General features: G+C 35.7%; 1 protein-coding gene across 10 annotated transcripts in view; it reads right to left on the bottom strand.

Annotated features, from left to right (window-relative positions):
* Positions 1-19,924, bottom strand: part of MBD5 (methyl-CpG binding domain protein 5) — a 148,477-nt gene that overhangs the window by 45,714 nt on the left and 82,839 nt on the right. For 6 of the 10 annotated variants that reach the window (XM_030017038.2, XM_030017045.2, XM_030017046.2 and 3 more), the window contains 4 exons: positions 19,132-19,269; positions 14,712-14,903; positions 9,984-10,041; positions 506-1,187 (listed from right to left, as the gene is read on the bottom strand). In XM_030017038.2, coding sequence (XP_029872898.1) covers positions 506-618 — 113 coding nt within the window. In that variant the 5' untranslated portion in view covers positions 619-1,187; positions 9,984-10,041; positions 14,712-14,903; positions 19,132-19,269. The remainder of the gene's footprint in view (positions 1-505; positions 1,188-9,983; positions 10,042-14,711; positions 14,904-19,131; positions 19,270-19,924) is intronic. The other 4 variants (XM_030017040.2, XM_030017042.2, XM_030017041.2 and 1 more) reach the window with 4 other exon arrangements.

Raw genomic sequence — 19,924 nt, 5'->3', positions numbered from 1 at the left:
ACCAGCAAAGGCTCTTCTAAAAAGCCTGTGCTGGTGCAAGGAAAAGGCAATGCCTATGCATCTGGGAGTAGGCAAAAGACAGCAGAGATTTCTCATCATCTCAGATGTGTCATATAACTAAACCTCTGGTTAGTTTCATTGTAAAAGGTTTGAATAATAAAGATATTAAGTAAGGTTAAATCTGCTACTGCTCAGCCTTAAAATCCATATGACAATAATAAGTAATAAAGAACCATTCATGCCTAAAGCAAAATGTATAGTAAGGATTATCAAATATTCAAGACCAAGCAATATTAGATTTGAGAGTACGTTAAGGGCATGCAAATGGCACAACTGACATAAGTGGACTCCACTATTTATCAGCAGAAAAAATGACCTCATACTTCCAAAAGAACAAGCCCTTGAAGTTTTTGAGTACAAAAGCTTAGCTGAGTCACTAATTTACCACACGTTCTGGCAAAACTACAACGAAAACAAAATGAGTAACCACCTCAGATAACCTTACCTGATATAGAGCACTCCGCTTTGGTCCACCCGTCGCTGCCAACCAACGGGAACTTGCACTGCTGGTGGCCCTCCATCCGTGTCCCCTCCGTCACACTCCTTTCCACCATTCATTTTTCTGTTTCTGTTTACGAGTCTTCAAAGATATCAACAGTAAGATGATATCCTTTTACTACATGTCATCATGGCCTCCCAAAGAAGGCCATTCAGTACACCTTTCCCCAAACTGTACAAAGTGCATTGGGAGGCTCCAGCTCAGTTTGAAACCAAGTCCTTATAAGTGGCCATTTTTGTTAATGAGTCAGTTTCCCATTATAATCCACATTAAATATGCAATGTTTAACTCCTTATATATTCATAAGGATGAACTATATAGATAAAAATTAGTGCTTCCAACTTGGGAAAATCATAATTCACCAATCCTTTGTTACCTGTCAGAAAGGAGAATGGGGAAAAGGAGAATTTCTAGTTCAACAGCATGGCTCCAAGCTTGATGACTGTCTAAGATAACTTGTATTTTGTGAAAGCTCGTCTCATTTTTATAAATATGAGTCAGATCTAATACCTCCAGGTATTATACCCTTTATATGCCACATTCTTTTTGTTTTCTTTTTATCTTCCGTTCATTATCCAAGTTGTCTTCTTGAGTTTCTTTCATGACTCCCTGGCGCCAATAAAACAGCCTGAAAAAAACAGATACAGAAAACACATGAGCCATTTTCTGAAGTCTTTCAGCCCAGTTCAGTAACTTGTGAAGATGTATACAGCTGCATCCATTTAAAGAGCTTAGAATCAAAATTCTAAATGTCAATGGAACCATCAAAATAAGGCTTAGGGTAAATATAATCCTGCTAGCATATTCTATTTATATGCGGATGCAAGAGAGCTGCATCTTAAAAGCTACAAGACTGCGACTGTTATTAAATAGTTAATGTACAGTTTGGGTGAATTAAGGGATGTATCTTTTAACTAAATAGTTTCACATATGCTTCTGTTCAGAATTATCAACAGATGACTAGGTCAATTAATGCCCTTTAAAACTTGTTTATAAAACTGAATGAATTTAATGTGAAGGAAGCTGCTTCTAAGGTTGATAATATCCATAAAAACGGAATAACCCTGCATTTAGACTAAATTAAAATAATCACCTTACAAAAAAATTGTGTAACAAAAAGGGAGAAGACAGCATCAATCCACTGATCTCAGAATACCTATGAAACAATTTGAATATCGTAAGTAAAAATTCCCCCCCCATATGATTATACTGTACGAGCAAATCTTCTTGAAAGAAGTTCAGAATGATGTGAACTGTGTTATTCCCCCAAAATCGTCTTTCAAGCTGACCACGTGAGACTTAGCTCTTGAGACGGTACGTTTTATTAAGGTGAGACAAACATGGAATACGTGATTCAAATAGTAAATACGTCAGAAAAAACAACAATCCTAGAACTCAAATGTACGACAGCATCGAAGACTATTTTAGTAACAATGCTAACAGGTTTTATTTGGAATTGCATGTCAATTCTGCCTTATTCTTAATACTAATGTTATGCTAACATTTTAAAACATAGTAAATGTTACTATAGACCTGACTGATTTTAATAAGAAAAGAGTTTTTGAGATAGAGATGGAACATAAAGACATAGGATCCTACAACATTTCTGCAACAAGAGTACCGACTACACATTACATCTAGATTTAAGAGTAACAACAGCTCCTTCCTTCAAGACCACTAAAGGAAGGCTATAGAGGCATAAGTATAGTCCTCGAAAATATTCCATTAAGTATGCTTATGCAGTACATTCTCTTTAGATGTGCTACTTATAAACGTAAAGTTCAAAATGCTATGTAAAGAAAAAAAATAGCTGTGGTATTTACAAGAAGGATTTGGACTAGAAAGGAGCCGGCTGGACATACCACCCCCTTGACTAAGGTGATGAAATCTAAAGAATAGAGTGCGATTTTTGGAATAAAGAGTATGATTTTCTGCAGGATGAAGCCTTCTAGAATAGCCTGGCACTGTTTGGCAGGGATCTGTTTCAACCTTCCCATGTTCTGGAGCACTCCAACAGGATGCAATCCTTGGCTGGCCAAAACCGGGGAAAGGACGGGACACTATGAAGAGATCCTGGTCGCTGACAGTGGAGAGGTGACCGAGAACCAGCTAGCGAAGGTTAGAGTGAATGTCACATGAAACACCTTGCCATCCCTCATATAAAAACAATCTATCCTTTAATCTCTAAATCTGGTACACAGAAATAGGATTTGGAGAGCACTTGGCAACAGTTCAGGGCTCTCTCAGGTTTTCAGTTTAGAAGTTTTGGTGTTTGATTGTTTTTATCCTGATTAAGAAGGTAGCAGACGATGTTTCATCAGAACCAAGGCACAATTTACCTCCAAGTTTCAGCATTATTACTGAATGCTGCATTGGCATTTTTATTACAGGTCCCATGTAAAGCTAAAATAGGTAAATAATTCCCCTATTATTTTTAATGAGAATTAACTTTCTGTAACACAGTAAAATCAGAATCAGAAAATACATATTTAAAATACTGGAAGCACACAGTGCAGAGAAGGTTGCTCATCTCTTAGCCCAGTCTTGCTGTGGCTCATGTTGCTATTTAGGGCAATTGCATTGGATCCATTACGAGAAAATAATAGCCATCAATTTCTTTTTTGCACAAGCAGCAAGAGACACTCTGAAGTAACTTTATATTTCTACCGGTTCTGCAATGCTCTGCCTCAGCTAACATCCCATTCCATCACCACTGTAATACTTATCATCATCTACCCAGATAAACCATTTTTCAGCACTGCACATAGCTTGAAATAGTACTAAAAGAGGCAAAAGAATTCACTGAACTGCTTTGTCTGTGGAAAATATTTAAATATTTTTACTCAGTACAGTGAATTGGAATAAAATGGCTGCTTCAGTCATATAACTTCAGTCAAAAGTTTATTGTTTGCATGACTTTTTCTTGAGAAGTACTAGAGACTAAAGAACTGTAAACTAACACAAGGATTTGAGTGACTTAAATAAAAATGAATCAGAGCACAGGTATGATGATCCATTTTCCATTCTTCCCCAGGTACAAAAATACTTCAACCACCACACTGACCCGAAGCAGAAAACAGTGAACGATGCTATGCACATCACTGAAGTTTGACCTTTTGCCTTGTAATTTACTGTACTTATATGCAAGTTGGGGTCTGAGAGGACACACCAATGTGCCTGTGTGCAATGAATTACAGAAAAGAGGGCTAAGGCTCCCTGGAAGCTTCTTAGTACATGGCTAATCAGTGTGTAACTAGCCATGTAGAAGTACACAGCTAATCAGTGTGTAACTAGCCATGTTTTATAGGAAAATGCTCATGGAAGTGAGATTTTTTCACTAAACCCCAGCACACTTCTGTGTGGATTCCTACAAACGGCAGGCAATAAAATACCCAGTACATATTGTAACTGTTGCACATTTCTATTAGGCATGAATGGCAAAAGTAAGAGGTTGCCATTCATGTTTTGGTACAGAAATCCTTCACTAAACTGCACATGCAGAGCTGCTATGTGTTATTTCATTTAACTGCATAACACCATAGAAAAGTTAAGTGTAGAACAGGTCTCTCCAAGCACAGTTAAACCTCTCAAATCTGGTTCAACCAAGGACACCCTTTGCATTTTCCCAATAACCGGTTATCAGCCAAACAAAGAAAACGGAGCTAAGGAAGACAGCAGTCAAAAAGAAGATGACAGTCACTTAAACCAGGCTGGGTCTGGCTCTTTTTCACGCTACTGCTGGCGTAGGCTGGTTTTATAATACATTTTAAACGATAAGGCAGCCTGGACGAGAAGCTGCAAGTTTAAAGGGACAACTGGTGGGGACAGCAGCACTGATCTATTAGGTTTGGCAAACTGTTTCGTGACTGAAAAAAGACATTTAAATCCCAGTAGGGATCAGCCTGACCGTGAATGCTCTGACATACAGAGCATCCATTTGACTACTCAAACCTCTACATTTATTACCAGTCCAGAATCTTCCAACTCAACTGCAGAAAAATTCTGTCTCTTTTGATGTACCATTTCCCCCTTCTCCATCAAAGTATTCTATCTGAAGTACTTTGGATTGGGATAGAAAGTATTTGGATTTTGGACCAAATCCAAAGTATTTTGGACACTGGATTCTATCCAAAGGCCTGATTTTCATCAGCCCATGTAATAAATACCTCTTCTTTGTAATCTCATAACAACTCCAGACAACTCATGTTATCTCACCACGAGTAACACAACTTTCCACATCTAAATCAATTACTTCTTTTTTTTGTGCGCCAAGACATGCCGTTTAGATTTGTTTTGCAGTCCAGTTTCATTACAATATGCTTAAAAGTATTTCACTAGGGAACTATGCAAAACTACACTGAATTGTTTCCCCCTTTAGCCCCCTCAAACCCCTCCCCCCCTGGAAAATTTCTCCTTAATTTTCATGTGCTGAAAGTATGTTTTCAATTTTTAATGCAACTGTCTCACTTTTTGAAATGTTGCATTTTAGGAAGCCTCTTTGCACACTCAGCTGTTAATGTTTACTTTAAAAATTTTTTAGTCAAGTGGTGAAATAGAAAACTTGGTACAAAGTAAAAAGAAACTTAAATTAGGTACTAATGGCCTGGATTCAGATCTATCACATATGATAGTAATACCAATGTAACATTTATTTTATTAATAAGTGGACATAAAGCCAGTTAAGACGAATTCTGATAGTCTAATATTGCAAAGATACTTTTTCTTACATGAACTTTTAAGTGTGCCTAACAATTCCATGTATCACAAAGGCTACTTAGAGGTCCACAATCAGTGACTGCCTCTCTGATGAACAAACCCCAGTGCTTACAAATAGAATGACCAGGTTTGGGGTCTAAAGTTTCGCAGGCACTTGGAACATACTCAAAACATTGCTTATAGATACAAATTTCAATCTAATTTCCCAGGCTTTCCTTTCTATCACAGAAAAAACTACAAAATACATTCAGAAATAGAAATGCCCTCAAATCACTGTCTTGAGGTTTTAGAACTAACAGGAAGTTTTCGCTTCTTAAAAAGCATTCTTTTCAAACCACGCAGAGTTCAAATGAGTTTTTATTTAGTTATCGCTTGCACATTATTAATCTGTTTAAGTCTATCAAAGCAATTAGTTAGGATTCTCCTGTATCATCTAATTAGATACTAATGCTGCATCACTTTTTTGGGAATGCTTTTCCATTTTTCAAAGAAGCATTCTCTTGACTAATTAGATTGGTATTGAATACTTTATGAAGCCCTATTTTTAGGCGAGTGATTCAACAAACAAATGTGCCTGAAGTATAAAGGAAACCTTTCTTCCTTCAATCTTATCTCATTGTATTGGTATCCAGGACTATAATACAACTGTATACATGATACACTCTGGCCTTTGGTTTGAGAAAGACATCTTCATCTTACTCGGAAACACAGAGTATTAAGAATACATTGCAACAACCAGAAAATTGATCTGCACCGAACGACTTAATTAAAATGATACATTTTAAATTGCCCTAGTGCCGAATCGGTTTATACCAGTCCAACTACCTTTGGTATTGAATTATTCTGAACTGTATAAAGGACAGCGTTATAACGTACTATAACAAGGCTTACATATTCCTAATTTATACTATTTTTGATGCTGTAGAACTTTTTAGGACCAGAAGACCCCAATTTAACCACTCTATAAAAAATGATAGCTATTTGGATGAATTCAAAGATAAATAGCAAAAAAACTTCAAGGGTCCAGACCGCTGTACCTGTCTCTACGCCTGCAGTCAACGACCTTTACCAGCAGCCCACTGGACAAGCCCCGGCTCAGCCAGCCTTGCTTACCCGCACGTGGATGGACAGAACCCTATAGTATTTGGTCTCCTATCCTGCCAGACTAGATGACCAAAGCTGTCAGTTCAGACCTACTATTTAGCAAAAGATTCTCACACAGAAAGACTCATTTATATTCACGGATTCTAGCTGATTATTAAGAGCACAAAATATGAATCTCTTCTCTTGGGGCATTTTGGACCAGCATGCTTTTACTAATCAGAAGTTGTAACCTTATATCCGATATCCTTCCCACTAATGTTCATAGTGCAGGTAAAAATTGGAGTTCACTGAGGTGCAACGTATCCCCAATTTAGGAGATTTAACTGTGTCATTAGAGTTGTCCAAGGCAATGGCTGAACTCAGAAGGAGCACGATTCTTTTAACGTTCTTTACTTAATGTATGTATAGTACCAAACCCTGGAACTTTCTCAAAGTATGACTGCCTTTTAACACATCTATCTGTGTAACTCCCAGAGTTGGGAGGAATTCACTTCCAATGAAAGAATGGAGAAAGTACATGCTTTCAAGAACCAACTTTGTGTACACATGTGCACGTATGCATACACACGGCATCTCTGCAATGGTTTTGACAAAAAGCAAAACCAAGCTATGCAGCAATCAAAAAAGATGGCAGGAAACAAAAGGATTTTCTTTTTAAACCTCAGCTCTGTCTACTCAATAAGAATTTAATAAATATAACAGTCACCCGATAGAGTCCACAGAAGAATACTGAAGAGTCATAATGCTCTTTCAGGCCTTCCACCACATTAATTTTTTCTTTACAAGGGAAATAGGTCAAAAAAATGTACATGTGAGACAGGTCTACTTTACTGTCAAAATAATGTAAGCGCTCAGTTTTTTTAAAAATTAAGGCTGGTATTTGGTATGCAATTTAAATCAACCAAGTTATTCTGTAGGTAAGAATCATGTCACCCTTATCAAAGCCTTTCTTAGGAAATATTATGAAATAGAATATTACTAACCTATATGTTAATAAGAAGTGAAGACACGTTATTACATCCACTTCGTCACTTTAGGGGGTGTATAATGAAATGCGGAACTTGTATAATATATGATGTCCATCTTCAGCAACCCACAAATCTAGGAAAAGCAAACCTGGACTCGGATGTTTTATCTTTTTTTTTTTTTTTAATGGCCAAAAGCCATTCATATGTTTACTTTTTAATGGTCTTGTTTCAAGGTGCAGGCATACAGCTTTAACTATCTTACACAAACTGGTTATTTTTTTAATTCTCTGAAAGAAGACAGCAAGTAAGTATTCCATAGCACAGAAGAGTTGCAAAGCAAGGTTCCTAGCTGAGGATTTTGAAGGACTAGGTTTTCTACAATGTAAAGAGAAATTACACTTGAGGTCTTTTTCTAAACAGCTTTTCTTCAGTTCCTTTTCTTCTTTCTCCATCATGCAGTGATGATGCATCACCAGTATGTCCCAGTTCTGCAACTGGGAAGGCCACCTTTTCTGGGTCCCCTTAAGTTTTGTTTGAACAGGAATTTCTGCCAATTTCTCCAAAACCCATCTTGCCATAAGAAAGTCACAATTCTTAAAGTATTTTGATTTTTTATGTAATGCTTTTCCAGAATTTAGTATTTTGGAACAAGCATGAGTAAATCTTAATTCTCTGTGGCTTCAGGTATCCTTCACGGCTATAACACTGAAACTTTTCTACACCAATTGCCATTCTGTTAGCTCTATAAGAAACATCAAAAGCTCTAGAAGAGTCTATCAGGGAAAGTTACCATGACTCCACATCAAGAAAAAAAGATGACTGCAAAATGTGGAAGAAAAAAAGCAATCTGCGCCCACAAGAGTGAGAACTCAGACCTTCCAAACCAACTGCCACAACAGAAGAGGATATTAATAGAGGAAAATCTGCTTTGTCACAGTGGGATCGCTCTCGCTAACATAACACACAGATTCATTAGAAAGTGACCACTGCAGACATTCACATTTGTCCAAAAAAGTGATAAGGAAGTTATAATTAACATAAACTTAAAACTCTAATAGCAACACACTGATTATTATGAAATGATTTAGCTCTAAGTATTTTAAAGTTTCAGACCAAAGTTAAAATTACTTCAAAAGGAGATCCAAGCACTTGAATAAACAAATAACAAACTTCTTGTTACAATTCTCATGTTTCATGCTTCCAAAAATCTGAAATTATTATAGTTTTATAATGGTTTTATAATGAAGATTATATGAATTTCAGGAACATCTGATACAGAATGTTCTTAAGGTATCTAAAAAATAGATGCAGAAAATAAATAGGTATTAACTATTTGTAAGTGTTCAGTTCTACTTGACAGCTTTGCTGTACGTTAATGACTTACCGATTACTAGGGAAATATAAATTTGTGAAAACAAAATATTTTAATGTAACTAATTCAAAACCTGAACATGAAAACTCAATTAGATTTTAGATAAACAGTTAAAAAGAAGGAAAAAATCAGATTGGTGGAAATACGGTGAAAGGCTCTGAGCTGCTGGCATAACAATTACCAGACTAGCCCTAGATCTCCATTAACTGTGCACTGCGCTATCAAAAATTAAGCAATAAAAGGTAAAAATGAAAATCATACTCCCATATCTTAAATGCAGAGGTCTCCATAAACTGTATAAACCTCCTTTGTATTAGACACCTGAAGTTCAGGACACAGCAATATTTAAATAATCTGAATAATTCAGACAGAGTTTCTGTGCAAGAGAATGTCAGAAACATAGTAGGATTGCAAATTAAACCTGTAAATTATGCTTTTGTGCCAAAGTAATAAGTCACATGACTATACTATTTTTAGACACATGGTATTTTTTCTCCAAGTGCTATTTTTTAAATTGTTTACTGAATTATGTATCTCTACTCAGCAATTTCCCTAATGAAAATACTCTTAAGATATTAAAAAAAAATGATAACATAAAAATCAGCTATTCAGACACCTTAATGCAAACTCTACAGCCTTATCTGCCATAAATGTAATAGTGTTTGAGAGCTTAGGCTGCCTCTCTGAAATCTGGTATGCTACAAACCTGTACAACATGATAGATGAATCGCTAACATTAGTAGATTATTACTTACTGTCTTTCAGTGATACACTAATTGAATGTGTAAGTATTTGGAGAATTTGGCTCCACTGTTTTACTTAAGAGACAGATAGTTCTCTCTGTTTTCTAAAAGAGGACTCAGAAGTTCAAGGATATTTAAAAAAAAAAAAAAAAGGGGGGGGGTGATTTTAATCCTTTTAAATGCTTTCACTCCATGAAAATTATGATAAATATTTCTTTCTTGATATACAAGAGGTCCATTAATTATAATTTTAATCATTTTTAAATGAATCTCTATGAAGATTTGTATACATGACCTTTCCTTCCATAGCTTCTTTTTCTACTTACACTGGTCTGAGTCAGCTGTTTTATGAATATACCGTTCGATTTAAAAATACTTTCTTGCCCTCATATTAAAACATCACATTTGGTTTGTTATTTAGGATCTGTGAAATAAGTAATACAAATATAAAGTACTTTTTAATGTACTAATTAACAGTAGGGCACAGGATTAAAAACAAACAAACAAAAAAAAAGCCTGACCTTTTTCCTCATTAAGCATTAGATTGAAGGTGGATATGTTCATCTTGTTCATTCCAAGCTGAAAAGTAAAGAATCAGTTGAAACAGAAGATAAGCAACAGTAAGCAATACAGTCCACTTATGATGTTAAGATCAATATTAAATTATTCTTAATTATTTCTTCATATTTATAAACACTTAATCAGAGAGGTTTCGTAGAATATTATTCTTCCTTTGAAACTCTGAAATAACTGTTTCCACTTCATATTTTGTACACACTTGATTTCCATAAAACATCATGAGCACAGAAAAAAATCATCTAATATTTAAGAAAATGCTAAAGTACAACTTCTTTTTAAAAAATCTACTCTACTAAAGTTTAATCTGTATTCCGGCAACAAAAATGATAAAGTTCTCGACTGTACACACACCCCACTAGTTTCAAATAAGATTTTGTGCTTCATGAGTGAAAAACTTCTTTCCTGTCTGGCTGTCCCATTCCCTTCACTCAGAGATTTACTTTTAAGAAAGCCAAGGTATTTTTGGCCCACTAGAAAGAGCAAAGTACCCAAATGTTAGTGTCTGTGTATTTTGGGGTTGACTTTTTATATAACAATTATCAGACATATTCACACTGACACCTTAATAAGGATAAATTTCATTGTCCAATAAACCGTGAAGACTGCAGTCTGGCTCCTAGAAAACGAAACATTTGTTTTTATGATAATAAAAAGCATTCTATTCTCTACTTCAGTACAGGGGTTGTGAAACTCTCCTTGGAGGTGTTTTGCCATCCAAACATGACATCGTTAGGTTTAATGTAGAGCAAGATGGTACCTGGTAACGATGCTCAACTCTGTCCTGCCAAGTATCCATGGCTTTGCTCACTTGATGCACTTTAAAACCTGATTTTACTGCATGCGCATTAAAAGTTTGATTCTTTTCAGGAGGAACTAAACAAAAGGGTGAATCACATTCAAGCTTGACAAGTATAAGAGAATTCCACCAGCTCGTCAAAGCAGAGAAAAGAAAAGTGAGACTAAGGACCGCAGGCACCCAGAAATTAAAACCACGTGTCCCTTTAAGGATGTAATACATCCAAGAGTTTAAGAACAAAGCTGCAAAAAAGATGAGAACCTAGAAAAAGCACTACTTCATCCCAATCGAAGGACAGTATGTTGTGCCAGGTACTAACTTAAAACTCAAACAGTCCTTTATTCTCTGAAAAGGCTTGAAAAATGTCTCTGGAAATGCAGACAGTAGGGATGTAACACAGATATTTAGCATGTTCTGGCACCATGCTCCAAAAAGTGAGCTATTGGAAAAAATGTAGGCAAAGAACCAACCATTTAGTCAACTTCTTATCACAACATATTTAAAGCTTGATCAAAAGAAATTCATTTAGTAACACAAATATATTCTGTCACAAAAAACTCCATAAACAAAGCCATTAGTGTCATGAACAAATGCCATAAACTCTTGGCAGAAAAATCTAAGAAATATAAATTCAAGCTACAGACAGGTAAGATAGCTTCCCACATTTGTTTTGCACGTATTTATTTCTTATGTTACGCTTCATCCTACCATCTCAATGGAAATCTGAATTCAAGGAAATCAGTGGCAAACTTCCAAAGGTTGCTGAACCTGAATTTCACTCCATTTTAAATAAGAGCTTTGCAAAGCATTTCAAAGCATTTTATTTAAGAAAAAAGGTCCTTTGGTTCATTTTTTTGTAATGAAAACTGCCACACATAAAGACTTTAAATACCACATACCTCAAACTGTAGTATATTATCAGGAACAGAAAAAGTTTGCAGGGAAACAAAACTAAGCTAATCCCACAATTAAGTTGATGGAATTACAGAAACTGAGGATCTGAAGAGGGATCTCAGGAGAGCAATCCGCTCAGCCCACTGCCAGTGGCGGAAGGTCAAAATTACCAAGATCGTCTTTGAAAGCTGCTTCTTTACGCATTTTTAAAAATTTCCTATCATAGATTTCATGACAGTTATAAGTAAAATATCCCAGTTTTTCATCCATATTTGCAGTCCGGTATGAGCTAAAACAAAAAACCTTGGATTGCTTTCTCTTTCCATCTATCCTAAATTATCCTTTGTGCAAACTGAACTTGCCTTTTCTTTTTTTTTTTTTAAATCTACAGAGCAACTGCCTCCATTGCTTTTATAAGAACCTCTTATCTTTTTAAAACCTTATACCCATCCTACAGTGTTCTCTTTCTTCCTAGAATAAACAAACGCAATCCTTTCAGCTGTTCTTTCACAGTCCTGCTTTCTAAATCTGTCACTAGCTTGTTGCTCTGCTTTGCCTTCTTTTGGCTAATATAAATTTTCTTTAAAAGGCAGTGCCCAGTACTGCAAAATATATTCTACCTAAGGTCTCACTGACAGCAAACATGTACTGAGTCTTGTGTCACTGGTACTACACACTGTAAAAATTTCCAGTGGTCTAGGAATGAAAGTTTTTGATTTCTTTTTTTTTTTGTCCAAGCTCTCCAACTGTCTTCCTCTTACAGAGGGAACATGCAATGGCAACTCAGAAGTTTCTGAAAAAGTTATTATTCTTAATGCACTTTCTCAAGCAAAACATGAGTACAAAAATAAGAGACATTTTTAAGGACTGAAGAGATCCTTATGGAAGGACAAGCTCAAGAAGAGAAGGTCTAGGGGAGATCTTTCTGCTGTTTTCAACTAGCTAACATGTGGTTAAAGAGAAGATGGAGCCAGAGTCTCTTCTGATGCCCATAGTTAAAGACAAGCAGCAGACACATGTGCAACATGGAAAGTTTTGTTAATACATATTAGGAAAATTAAAGCTCTGGGGGGATCTTCTCAATGTGTATGAATACCTGAAAGAAGGGTGCAACGAAGATGGGGCCAGGCTCTTTTCCAGTGGTGTCCAGTAACAGGACAAGAGGTAATGAGCACAGACGGAAACACGGGAGGTTCCCTCTGAACATCAAGAAACACTTTTTTACTGTGAGGGTGACGGAGCACTGGCACAGGTTGCCCAGAGAGCTGGTGGAGTCTCCATCCACGGACATATTCAAAAACTGTCTGGATATGATCCTGGGCAACCTGCTGTAGGTGACCTTGCTTGACCAAGGGGGTTGGACAAGATGACCTCCAGAGCTCCCTTCCAACCTCGGCCGTTCTGTATGACCTCCAGATATCCCTTCCAACCAGCATCACTCTATGGTTACATGATAATTCTGTCTCATGACATCCCCAGCTACTGGTTTTGCTAACTTCAACAGGAAACATTACACAGTGCTTCATTAATACAAGTGTATACATCTTTTCATCCAACATAATGGAGAAAAGAATCCCTTCACTTATATGCTCAACAATTCACTTTTCTCACAATCCAGGTTTTCTTACAGACACTTGTCTTAAAACCTGTTCACATCGCAGATTCACCAAATTCAATGACAACATGAGAATAACATCCTCCTTGGAATGCCATGAAATCTGAAAGCCTGCTTTCAAGAATTTAGAATATTAAGTATGGAAGCCAGAAAAACAAATATTTCTAAATATAGCAGCAACATTAGGTTCCATAGGTACAATGTACAAATGCAAAGGAAAAAAAAAAATCAGAAGATCTTCCGAATTTTCATAAAATCCCACTAAAGAAGATTGCTCTTCTGTTAGCTCTCTCTACTGAAAGGGACAGCTCTCTAAAAAATAGAGATTCAAAATGAGTTGTGAACATCAAGTATTCTGTGGGAATACTATACATATCGGTTCAGAGGTGATCAGACAGGATTCTGTATTTTCTCTGGAGAAGAAAGTACTGATAAGAATGAAAATGTACCAATGTGTTTAAAAACCTTACTTTGATGCAACAAATATAGTACAGACACTACGCTGACTCATTAAGTTGTCCAAACAATCTATTGTAGATTAACATAATTTTATTTAAAAATAAAAACATACACATTTCTTCAACTGGGGCACTTCAGATTAGGGATCTCTTTAGTCTTTTCTGGAGGGATTTAAAAAAGCTTTGGAGAAATCTTAAAGCTATGGAATTAGCCTGGTATTTATAGCTCAGTTTCCTAGCGTGTTCTTTGAGCTTCCTAGGACGTTCTTTTTCTCCATCTGCTGGTTGTTGACATGGTATAACCTTATATTTTGATTATGAAAATGTATAAGAATAAGAGCATTTCATTTCACATTTTACTGTAAAGTTCTGGCTTCATCTCAGGGCAAGGCAGCTACACTTTGCTACTACAATATAATCTAGGTCAAGAATGGTGCTGCATATTTTCTGATACAGATAACTGGAGTTCTATTGTTTAATTATGTCAAAATATATTACTACCAATTATGACTAATACTCCATAAGAATCACACTGTCACAAAACGGTAATTTTCTTACCATTAAAATACTGTGCTTCATATGCTGTTTCAATACAATCTGTTAAATCTAGGTCAAGAATGCTTTTTTCCTCTTTGTTCCGTTATCAAAAAGGTCCATGTATGGGTGCACTGTCTATCTTGTACAAAGATATGAATTGCTAAATTGTTTACTTTCCTATTCAGCACCATTAAATGTTGAAGGTGTCTGCTGTTCTTCTCATTTTTTTTAATATTGGCTCAAATCTTTCATATTATACTACTTGAAATACATTTTGTAACAAACTTTACTACCACAGCATAAAACTAGCAAAATAAAATCAAAAGTTTCTCAGCCTAATAAATGCAATGAATAACTTTTGCATACTTACCTACATTACTCCTCATGGTCTTGCTTCTCGTTACCTTGGGGATCTTTAGGCTTCTTAAAATTCTTGATGCACTTTCAGCTTTGCTTTAGATAGTCTCCTGTTTAGATCTCGAGAAGGGGCTATGTCCATTGAGGCTGGCTGCTTGTCTTACTACACCCCTCATCTGAGGAACTCGTGCACCCCACGTTACATCTGTTGAGACAGTTGCATTATTTAAATTAAAGAATGAGCCAAATGTTTTTATTTCACTTTTCTTGATTGCTTTGTAAGCCCTTATCCAATTACTTTGTAGTATAAACTGTAATAATATCTGCTTTTAAAGAAGGGCAGGATGGCTCTGACTGGAACTGATGAAAAAAAAGATACCTTTTACTACGTTACGGTGGTTCACTGTCCAGAAGAGCAAGTAGATTTCTATAAAAATGAGTATATGGATTTTTATGACGGAAGTAGTATGCATACCAAAAAAGGTCACTTCTTCAGACAACTTGAGTTGTACTGATGCATGCTAAAACCCTTCAACTACAAAGGCAAAAAGTCTAGGCTTTAAAGAGTTACGATACTGCAAATGGCCTTGGTTATGTAAAAGGTTCCACCAGTATTGTTGATGAGCTCTTAAATTAGTCTTTGCACAGGTACACAGATACTGGTGAACCCCCAGCTGAACCAGAACCTGGGTTATTCCATAACATCTGCCTGTTACTGAGCCATTTCCTTCAGAATCACCACCAAAATGTACCTGCAGTCCTCCACCGACTCAGAGTTAGCTAGGCTTTGATTGTGCCAGTTTCAATTTCTCTGACACTGAAAGGAGTTAACAGTCTTTGCAGGACTTTAAGTCAATTAATTAGTTCTTTTAGAGGTGAAATGGATTGGAGTTCATTAGGTTAAAGACATATCCAAAAGAGTTAATGTAGGCTTTTAAAACATTATACCTGAAAGCCTGAGGACTCAGTAAGGGCACAGTTAGGGATTACAAATACACATTTAACAAATTCAGAATTACTGGGGATTTCACTTTTTTTAAAAATAAATCTTCAATTAAAATAGATGCAACATAGCCAATCAATGCTTTCTGAATCCTACAGAAAGTCTAATGAATTTGTTCTGATTTACAGATCACGTATCTGGAATCTCTTTTAAAGCCATTTGTCGTTATAGTAAAGGTCTCGGTTGTTGTTAAAACCTTCTCCCCTAACAGAAAACCCAGTGATACAAAATGTGAACGAAAAATTTGAGATAAGCCAAACAAACAGGGTATAAGCACATTGGCTACAAATACCAAATACAGTATTTACTATGATTATTAAAATATCTTATTTAAGTTTATAAGCAAACCCTTTTTGCTTTCTTGGTGATGACCTGCTGTTTGGCTTTCATTGACTTTATTAGTACCACTAATTTAACTGAGTTATAAGTTGATCAGAATCTTCCCAATTTACGGGCAAAATTGGGGCACAGCATTTTGTAAAAATGGGCACCAACGAGTCTTGGTTGTTCCAGACTGCATTTACCAACCCAGCAGAGCCTTTCAGCAAACAGTTTTTTCATATGCAAACTACTTAGAAGAAAAATGATTAACTTGCTAAAGTTCTTCCCCAACCAGTATCACTTTGAAAATTACATCCCTATAAAATTATGAATATATGCTTAGATTTTCTTAAAGACTGGGACACTAGGCAGCTTCCGTGTTTAAGCACTATATGTTTAATGTTTCTGAACATTACGGGGCTTACCTGTTCTTAATACTGAATGTTTTTATGTATCTAGAATACTAACAAGGCACATCCAGTCCATAGATGTTATTAAAATGATTAAAGCAAAAAAATAATAAATCATACAGAACAACAAAATTAGTATTATTGCTATTAGTAATGTAAAGCCTCTTCCCCTTAGCTGAAAGGGTTAAACAACTTTGTTGAACAAACAACACTGTGAGTTTACAAATAGAAGGAGTCATAAAGCTCTAAATACTGAATATATGTGACTGAAAAAAATTACTGCATTTTAGCAGGTGAAGAATTGGGGTATTCAACGGACAGAGCTGCAGTAGAGGTTACTCACAACAAGGTCAGACATACTGTGAAAGGAGAACGATACAAATCTCACAGAGTTTGAGACACACTGAACTTTCTCCTGTGAAGCATCCACAAGGCTCACAAGGTTGGGGTCTGACCAATGGGCCTCAGCTACCAGCTTCAGCTTATCAACAAACTGAATGCCAATGTTTTCTAAATTACTCCAGAAATTCTAAATCTTAAAATCTAACATATAAATGGCATAATTTAAACATAAGAATTTCTTCTTCAATTGTAGAAGTGACAGAATTTTTTAACTTGTTTCTGCCGTATATAAGCTGCATGAAATACTTCAAAGAATGAACATTTTTACATAGGTTATTCATAAAATTATAGATAAGTAAGAATCCATGGCTTCACAACATAGCTTATCTTTACAGTAACAAACAAACAGAAAGATGATATAACCTACCATTAAAGAATTTGCATACAAATAAATTTTAGATCATAAGTTCACTATGGATATTACATTCTTCAGATAAAATTATTTATTAATGTTTAAACACATTGAAAGGTATTGATAAGAGACATTTTTATGAAGAACTTCTCCTGAGCATATAATGCTAATCACACTAAACACTGTAAAACTAATTTACTGGTAACAATTTCAATAGATGGACAGAAGAGCCCCAAACGAAACGTAAGTCATACTAGGGCTTAAAATAACTAGGTCATGTGGACAGTACTAAGGATTGAAGTAGCATCAGTAAAAGAAGCTTCTAATAAAGGCCTCAAGAAATCTACAGAAACACATTATCAAAATGAATTCAAATAAATAACCTGATTTTTAACATATCTAAATAAAATAGTAACAACAAATGAATGACAAAAATTGTCCATACTGAGCATACAGAAATGGAAACATATAAGTAAAGATGTAATTACAAGTTTCTGCTGAAAAAATAGACATTACTTTAATTATGCATATGCCATTTACAAACTCACTAGCATCAAAATATTAGCACCACAGAGACAGATGACCAGCTACAGAATACAGTTTTATGAATACTAAGCATAGACTACTGGTGATAATCAAAAGGCTCCTATACGGTGAGGCAAGAGAGTTTTTGTGGCTAATTCAATAGGCTGTGCATTGCTTTTCCCCTCCTGAAAGTCTTGCTCTCATTCTCCTTTAAACCAGCCTTCCTATCTTTCTTTGCCTATTAGAAGCTACCAGTTTGTGTGATAAAGAATTAAAAATAAGCGTTTGTAAAAAAACTGCAAAGGATTTTATTTTTCAATTAAAAAAATGGACACTTGGCATTGAAAAAAGCACTTATACTTCTGAAGTCTGCTATTTAATGTAAGAAGGTGATTGTCACAGACTGGCCTAGCTGTTAGTAAATAGCACTGCATCACACGTGAAAAGAGCAGTTTATCATTCAGAGATAAGTACAGGACTTACACAGTGGCTACAATATGTTTATTTTTCAATTGCATATATATCCGTAACAATATACTTCCCAATAAGCTCTCACCAAGTTGCAGGAATCTAATGGTGAATGTATTTCTGGGGAATAGACATCTGTTTTTTCAGTGCATGTGCTGTCTCATTCTCTTTGTGAGCTTTCTATTTACATAACAAGTCTGTGCTAACAGATTAAAAAAATCCTGTCCCCATCTAATCTCTTAAGATACATACATTATTCTTACAACTATGGTATCTGATGTATCTAAAATTAAAGATACTCTACTTTCCATAAGAACAAATGAAAAATACCAGAAAACGATCTTCCAGTAACAGAAACAAACTCAGTAACTTTTCAATTGTGTGCTGTCACAAATGAGTAGTGAAAGAGAATGGCAGTCAGCCAGTTCTCTTTTGTCTTCAGGTAGGTTTTAAATATGTTTCTGCTAAACCAATCAACTTGATTATTGGCTGTTCCTCAGGTTATTCTTCCCATTTACCATGTGGCATAACTGAAAAACACTCCTCCAGAAGAGTTAAATCCAAATCAGAGCCACAGGCTCCATGCTGGAAAACACTGGCAAAAGCTTAGAGACCTGTTTACTAGCATCCGGTCTGATTTTGACTGATTATATTTTCAACAATTGCTATTTTTATTTTGTTAAGTGGAAAAAATCACACAAAATTATATTTAGTAGTTGCATCATCTTCCACAATACTAAAGCCACGGTATCATTAATTTCTAGTGGTGACACTGCTTTACCACCAGATAAACAACACTGCCTATAACACCAGCCTACTGAAAGCCCACCGTTATTTTCTGACATATCAAATAAACCAGAAGAAACGATTTTAAAAATTGAAATCACTGCGTTTACTATCCATACGTATGTGAGAAAAAAGAGAAAGAGTGGCAAAGAGAGAATTCACCTACCTCAAATCAGGAAGACTGGTGGAGGTAATCCACAAGGTTTTGGTGGGTCTCTGAACTTTTGGAAAGAATTAGAGAAGTGCTGTTTGTTCAAGTCTTTATGTTTCTTTGCCCGTTTTGTTGAGATAAAGCCGCTTCTTCCTGCAATAAAATACATGTTGTACTAAAACAAGATTTGCAGAAAGACAAGTTATCAATACCTGCGCTTCACGTAGACTGCACAGCTTCTCTAACAGACTGCTTCACTACACAAAAACCATGGGAACATTCAGAAAAGCAAACATTGAACAAAACTGTTGAGTTTACCTAGGCACTCTCAGTAGTCAGTGAAGAAAGGTAGAGTCCAAAGTGTGATTTAAAATAAATTAATCTAATCTGATCCTAAATACAGCTGTATTCTGAACTGCCCTCTAGAAGGATCTCTCTTTCTTCATTGACCACAAACACAAAATCAGAAGAATACCCTAGTGTCCAAGAGTTGGGTCCAAATTTGGCTATATCCTCCACTGCTTTACACTTCCACAGAATTTAAAGCTACAGAAATAGAGCCCGCACAGCTGGAGAATGTATGAAAGGACTTTTTAATGCGATATTCTTGAAAAGATCTACCATAAAACTTCAGACAACTAAAATTGTAAAAAAAGATGGCCAGTTTTGCTTATTTATATCTAATTCATATACAGATCTCTTTCTCTCTCTCTCCACACTCACACGCATACACATATATATAAATTAACATAAAAACCCCAATGTAGCTTAGATACCATTGAAAATAGATTTTAGACTTGTACGCATT

The sequence above is a fragment of the Aquila chrysaetos genome, chromosome 6 (assembly GCF_900496995.4).
Source record: "Aquila chrysaetos chrysaetos chromosome 6, bAquChr1.4, whole genome shotgun sequence".
Taxonomy (NCBI): Eukaryota; Metazoa; Chordata; class Aves; order Accipitriformes; family Accipitridae; genus Aquila; species Aquila chrysaetos.
This window is presented reverse-complemented; position numbering and strand designations above follow the sequence as displayed.